This window comes from Schistocerca gregaria, chromosome 1 (assembly GCF_023897955.1).
Source record: "Schistocerca gregaria isolate iqSchGreg1 chromosome 1, iqSchGreg1.2, whole genome shotgun sequence".
Taxonomy (NCBI): Eukaryota; Metazoa; Arthropoda; class Insecta; order Orthoptera; family Acrididae; genus Schistocerca; species Schistocerca gregaria.
Window position 1 is genome coordinate 1,169,081,961 of NC_064920.1, and position 7,436 is coordinate 1,169,089,396.

A 7,436-nucleotide genomic window follows, 5' to 3' on the forward strand; every position below is an offset into this window, starting at 1 on the left:
GTTAAAAGAAACAAACTGATAGTTACAGAATTATTCTCGTTATGTACATTGAATACACATATATGATTTTGTGTTCCATGTCTCTTACCGAGCTTTCTGTATTCTGCCAACAGGAGTGGACTCGCCAACACCATCCCGCTCACAGAAGAAGACTAGATGAGAAAACAGATCAGCTCGAGACAATTGCCGTGCCTCCAGCATCAGAACCCGCGACTACTGCCGAATCCCTATCTGAGCCCCCCGATATGCAGTTAGGGATGGATGCTAGACCACCAGCACCCTCAGTGGCATCTCTTGTAGACTGGCATGACGAGCCAGCGGATGAGGAATTAGAGAGTTATGCTGAGCCACCACCAGACTCAGTGGAAAGTACTGCACAATGGCCTGATGAGCCCTATAACGAGAAGTTGGAAAGAGAATCTGAGCCGCCACCAGACTCAGTAGAAAGTACTGCACAATGGCCTGATGAGCCCTATAACGAGAAGTTGGAAAGAGAATCTGAGCCGCCACCAGACTCAGTAGAAAGTACTGCACAATGGCCTGATGAGCCCTATAACGAGAAGTTGGAAAGAGATTCTGAGCCGCCACCAGACTCAGTAGAAATTACTGCACAATGGCCTGATGAGCCCTATAACGAGAAGTTGGAAAGAGATTTTGAGCCGCCACCAGACTCAGTAGAAAGTACTGCACAATGGCCTGATGAGCCCTATAACGAGAAGTTGGAAAGAGATTCTGAGCCGCCACCAGACTCAGTAGAAAGTACTGCACAATGGCCTGATGAGCCCTATAACGAAAAGTTAGAAAGAGATTCTGAGCCGCCACCAGATTCAGTAGAAAGTACTGCACAATGGCCTGATGAGCCCTATAACGAGAAGTTAGAAAGAGATTCTGAGCCGCCACCAGTCTCAGTAGAAAGTACTGCACAATGGCCTGATGAGCCCTATAACGAGAAGTTAGAAAGAGATTCTGAGCCGCCACCAGTCTCAGTAGAAAGTACTGCACAATGGCCTGATGAGCCCTATAACGAGAAGTTAGAAAGAGATTCTGAGCCGCCACCAGTCTCAGTAGAAAGTACTGCACAATGGCCTGATGAGCCCTATAACGAGAAGTTAGAAAGAGATTCTGAGCCGCCACCAGTCTCAGTAGAAAGTACTGCACAATGGCCTGATGAGCCCTATAACGAGAAGTTGGAAAGAGAATCTGAGCCACTACCAGACTCAGTAGAAAGTACTGCACAATGGCCTGATGAGCCCTCTAATGAGAAGTTGGATATACATGATGAGCCCCCCAATAAGGAATGTTTGGCAACCACCTCTATGTTTGCAGAATATTGTCGTTTGAGAGCATCTCTTAGTGTTGGCCTTATGAAACCTACGCCCTTAAAAACAGGACCATTTCCGATCAAAACAGCCTTTATTGTTACAGGCCCACCGAAGAAGAGGGCCTTTACTGAACGGAAGGTGTGTCCTATTAAGGCAGCCTTCATAGTCACAGGCCCTCCTAAGATAAGAGCATTTACTCCAAAGTAGGTCTGTCCCATTAAAACCACCTTTTGTGTTACTGAACCACCGAAGAAGAAGGCATTCGCTTGTAAATTTCTTGTACCCAGTAAAACTCAAGTCTCTGGTTTTGATGTGACTAACAATGTGAAGTGCCCTTAAAAATTGGGTCATTCTTGATTGTAGCCTTGTCATGAAGAAAATTCTAATGTACGCTTTTTAGAAATTGTTTGAAATGAATTTGCAAATGTTTCGAATAAATCAAAATTTAAAGTGAACATTCGTTTGCTTTATTTACTCAGTTGTTTCTTTGAATGACTGTTTTTGTGATGGTACTGGCTTGTATATTGCGCTAAACTGCTATTTCGTCAGCACCCACACTTAACAAATAGAACACAACAGTGGTTATTAATTGCTAGCAGCAACCAACAAAACGTAAATTAAAAAATTGGAATCTACAACCATCTTGGGGTTGTCTTCCTCACATTTGTTCACAAACAACAAAACAGGGACAAGTCAGGGCAGTGTGTGAGTAAAATACACTGACTGTAAAGACACAACCTCAAAATAGTGCAACATGAAAGTGTGTCCTCAGGGTCAACAGGAAATGAAACGACGTAGCAACCATCTTACAAACAAAGTAAATTTTTCTACCTAAGCCACTATCGACGAGATCAGTCATAAAATAGAATCTTAACACACGAAACACATTCAGTTCATCATCTAAAACAGGGGTCAACTGGTCAGTGGGTTGCGGCCCTAATTGCTTGGTATAAAGCGCATTTAGTTTTGGCGTAGGAAAAGGTTTGCACTACAAGAACTGTACACAAGTTGGTCGTCCTGCCGAAGGAGGGACCCATGCGTCAAAGGACAGTTTCCTATCCGGAGGTGCGTTAAAAGTACTCGCTGCCGTCGCTGTCGCCGTAAGGAGATGCGCCGCGGTCGTGTCGTCGGTTTCGCCGGCCTCAGCTTTTTCTCCAACGCTAACCACTCCTCCCACAGACCCACGAAGTTGTCTCTCAATGGCGAGGGAGCTGCATGGGCAGTGAGAGGACATTCAGAAATTGTAATCTCCAGACAGGCATCATTAGCCGCTGCATATGTTGCGTTTGCCTAACTGAAAAGTAACTGTTTTTTTTCTGTTTTTGAAGTACTGAACTTATCGAGGATTTCAAAGAGTTTTGAAGGGTTCTGCCCCGGACGGACCTACAATAAAAATTAAAGTATATTTAAGGTGAGAGCTAATCACTACGAGGTTTGCTGCTGAATCTACGTCAGCGTGGAATACGTAAACGACTGCAGCTACTTGCTGAAGCCTAAACGTCAAATTGGAGTTCATTGCTGCAGACGAATGCTTATAAAGCTCGTTAGGTTATTTACTTCATTTCGTATCCTTTCACATAGTGTTCATATTCTCGCGTCTCACTGCTAACAGATGCAATGAACTACTTTCCACGATTTCCTCCATACCACTAAGCAATCGTCAGCACTTCGGAAAGCGATCGCTGAGGAGGAACAATTTGTTTTGACTGTCAGAGAAAGCAAATAACGATATTAAGAGCCTTTATACAATGATCAGCCAGAACATTATGTCCACCAACCAACTGTCGACATAAGCCCGTCCAGGCGATGGCAGCGTCATCTAGCGAGGAATGATTGCCAGTCAGACACAAACATGGTGCATGTATCACATGTACATGTATGCTGTCTGTGTGTAGAATGGGGAAGGCGGGCAATCTACCTAAGTCTGACCGAGGGCACATTTTTAAAACCTCTGAGGCTCGGTTCAAATGGTTCAAATGACTCTGAGGTCATCAGTCCCCTAGAACTTAAAACTACGTAAACCTAACTACCCTAAGGACATGTCATACATCCACACCCGAGGCAGGATTCGAACCTGCGATCGTAGCGGTCGTGCGGTTCCAGACTGTAGCGCCTAGAACCGCCCCGCCACTGGGGCCGGCTCTGAGGCTCGGTAAGAGCATTTTGGAAACTGGACAACTTGTTGGGTGTTCGAGGGGTGCTGTGTTGAATGTCTTCAACCCGTGGCGAAACCAATATTAAACCATGTCCGGACGTCGTCGGGTTGGGCGTCCACCCCTAATTGCAGTTGTCGGACGTGGCAGGCTGGGCAGACGAATAAAACAGAACAGGTGGCGGAACTGACATTGGACTTCAATGCTAGGCAGAGTACAAGTATGTCTGAACACAGAGGACACCGAATATTCCTAACGATGGGGCCTCCTCAGCCGACGCCCCATGCATGTCTCAATGTTAACACCGTGACATCGACAGTTACAACTGTAATGGACACCTGTCCATCGATACTTGACGTTACCGCAGTGGCAGAACTTTTCACGGTCTGATAAATCCCCAAACAGCGTATCCAGACACTCTGGGATGATGATGGCATTGAAACAGAGGATGACACACACTGAAATACTAACCAACTTTTTCCAAAGCTGTTTCACACAGGAAGATCGCACTGCAGTTCTTTCTCTAAATCCTCGCACCAACTAAAAAATGGCTGACACAGGAATAAGTGCCCAAGGAATATAAAAGCAACTGAAATCACTCAACAGAGGAAAGTCCACTGGACCTGACGGGATACCAGTACGATTCTACACAGAGTACGCGAAAGAACTTGTCCCCCTTCTAACAGCCGTGTACCGCAAGTCTCTACAGGAACGGAAGGTTCCAAATGACTGGAAAAGAGCACAGGTAGTTCCAGTTGTCAAGAAGGGTCGTCGAGCAGATGCGCAAAACTATAGGCCTATGACATCGATCTGTTGTAGAATTTTAGAACATGCTCTTTGCTCGCGTATCACGTCATTTCTGGAAGCGCAGAATCTACACTGTAGGAATCAACATGGATTCCGGAAAAAGCGATCGTTTGAGACCCAACTCGCTGTATTTGTTCATGAGACCCAGAAAATATTAGATACTTTCTCCCAGGTAGATGCCATTTTCCTTGACTTCCGGAAGGCGTTCGATACAGTTCCGCACTGTCGCCTGATAAACAAATTAAGAGCCTACGGAATATCAGACCAGCTGTGTGGCTGGAATGAAGAGTTTTTAGCAAACAGAACACAGCATGTTGTTCTCAATGGAGAGATATCCACATACGTTAAAGTAACCTCTGGCGTGCCACAGGGGAGTGTTAAGGAACCATTGTTTTGCACAATATATATAAATGACCTAGTAGATACTGTCGGAAGTTCCATGCGGCTTTCCGCGGATGATGCTGTAGTATACAGAGGAGTTGCAGCACTAGAAAATTGCAGCGAAATGCAGGAAGATCTGCAGCGGATAGGCACTTGGTGCAGGGAGTGGCAACTGACCCTTAACATAGACAAATGTAATATATTGCGAATACATAAAAAGAAGGATTCTTTATTGTATGATTATATGATAGCGGAACAAATACCGGTAGCAGTTACTTCTGTAAACTATCTGGGATTATGAGTACGTAACGATTTGTAGTGGATTGATCATATAAAATTAATTGTTGGTAAAGCGGGTGAAAGTCTGAGATTCATTGGAAGAGTCTTTAGAAAATGTAGTCCATCAACAAAGGAGGTGGCATACAAACACCCGTTCGGCCTATAATTGAGTATTGCTCATCAGTGTCGGATTCGTACCAGGGCTGGTTGACAGAGGAGATAGAGAAGATCCAAAGAAGAGCGGCGCGTTTCTTCACAGGGTTATTTGGTAAGCGTGATAGCGTTACAGAGATGTTTAGCAAACTCAAGTGGCAGACTCTTCAAGAGAGCCGGTCTGCATCGCGGTGTAGCTTGCTGTCCAGGTTTCGAGAGGGCGCGTTTCTGGATGAGGTATCGAATATATTGCTTCCCCCTACTTATACCTCCCGAGGAGATCACGAATGTAAAATTAGAGAGATTCGAGCGCGCACGGAGGGTTTCCTGCAGTCGTTCTTCCCGCGAATCATACACGAGTGGAACAGGAATGGGAGGTAACGACAATGGCACGTAAAGTACCCTCCGCCACACACCGCTGGGGGCCTTGCGGGGTATTAATGTAGATGTAGCTTCTTCATGATTCCGGTGGGAGGGCTCGAATCCGTCGTCTCCCAGGGGAAGAGCACCTGGGCACCTGAACTGCGTGACGGAGACAAGCTAGCGGCGGCTCCTTTGTGCCCTGGAGAACATTCAAGTGGGCATTCATGAGTCCAGTGGCGCTCGTGCAATGCACCATAACGGCCAAGGAGTATCGAACACTGGTTGCACACCACGCGCTCCCTTTCACGACGATAATGTTTCCCGATGGCAGTGGCATTTTTCAGTAAGATAATGCGCCGTGTAAGAAGGCCATGAGTGTGATGGATTGGTCCGAGAAAGACAGTTGCGAGTTCCACAATTGATTTAGCGGCCCCCAACTCGCCAGATCTGAAACCAATCGAATACATCTGGGATGTGACAGAACGCGGCGTCAGAGTTCATCGCCCTCTCCCCGGAATTTAAGAGGAGTAAGTGATTTGTGTGCAGATGTGATGCCAACTCCTTGCAGCGACCTACCAAGGCCTAATCGCTTCCGTGCCACGAAGCGTCGCCGCTGTTATCCGTGCCAAAACTGGAAATACCGGCTATTACAAAAGTGGTCTCAATTATCTGGGCAATCAGTGTAAAACAGTCAGTTGTTCTTCTAGCGGCCAGCTGGTGCGTGATGGTCTCTGGTTCCAGCGCTCTGCCGTTTTCTCTGGGCTGATGGATGATCTCTGCCGCCATCTCCCCAACAAAGCTGTACAAGGTATTCTACTACTCCACAAATGCGCAACATACATTACACATAAAAAGTTGCAAAATTTTACATGTCCCATTTTACATGACCCAGCACAAATTATGCAAATGAATTCAATCGCTGTTGACAAGCCCTCATAGAACTCTGAAATTTAGGAAGTGCTGACTGCATGTCCATTATAATTATCCGGGCTGTTATGCCGTGGTCGGTTGATGAATTCTGTGTCAATTGCCAACGTTTCGTCTCCGACTGTGGGAGACATCTTCAATGGGGTCCGTAGCTCCATGGAAGGTCCAACACACCCACTGGCTCGCCACGGACTGCCGCTAAATTCCGTGACCGCGCGCTCCCGCGCCGCGGTGTGACGTCACGTGTTTTGAAAACGTCAGTGCAATTGGCCGCTGTCCGTCGCCGTCGATCGCCGTTGCCATCACCCAGTAGTGGACGGGTGGTACACATCTTCTTTAACACCGGGATCCATATACCGCTTAATTTCACGCCCTCCTCCTTTCGATTGAAATTATGAGGGTGTTTAGCGATTTCGATTACCTCCCTGTAGAGCCTTTCGTAATATCCGCTTGTGGCCTCTAGTACCTGCGTCTCCTCGAAACGAATGTTGTGGTTCCCTGGCTGGAAAGCATGCTCCGCAACAGCTGATCGTTCCGTTTCTCCTCTTCTTATGATGGACGTGATATTTCCGGCCGTGAAAGTCTACATTTTAGTATGTTCCCACAATGTTTGTATGAGATAAAGTTTGTGCGATTGAAATGCGCTGTCGAGGTGTGGTATAGCACTTAAGCTTCTCGCCCCACCCCTCCTCCCCAGATACTGAAGTTAAAATTAATATGACTGAATAATGTCTAGTTATTTGAATGGAATCTTATGGGCGAGAGAAGTAGCTTCCCAAATAATTTTAAACGATCCCACACAGGAAGAAATTTGGTTACTGCTTTGAATTCCGAAGTCTGTAAAACAAAATGATTACAAGTTACAGCTCATAATCATACTTTGACTCTCGTTGTCCAAGTTACCACCTGGAATAAAATCTCTGTGGCTCTACGGAATTGCGGCGATCTTAAAATAATCAGACGCACAATCGTACGCCGTGGGGAAATACGTATTGCGTGCTATGACGTTCTCACTGTCCAGCTTGCGATTCACTGTCCAAGTCGTGAGTCA

The 7,436-nt window shown here is 46.2% G+C and overlaps 1 protein-coding gene across 1 annotated transcript; it reads left to right on the forward strand.

The window, feature by feature from the left end:
• Positions 1 to 257: 257 nt before the first annotated feature.
• Positions 258 to 1,529, forward strand: LOC126296615 (uncharacterized). The gene has a single exon (XM_049988095.1). It carries the CDS (start codon positions 258 to 260, stop codon positions 1,527 to 1,529), a length of 1,272 nt encoding a protein of 423 aa, XP_049844052.1.
• Positions 1,530 to 7,436: the final 5,907 nt, after the last annotated feature.

Coding starts and splice junctions, on each gene's coding strand:
- LOC126296615 (XM_049988095.1), top strand. CDS start 258: ATGGATGCTAGACCACCAGCACCCTCAGTGGCATCTCTTGTAGACTGG.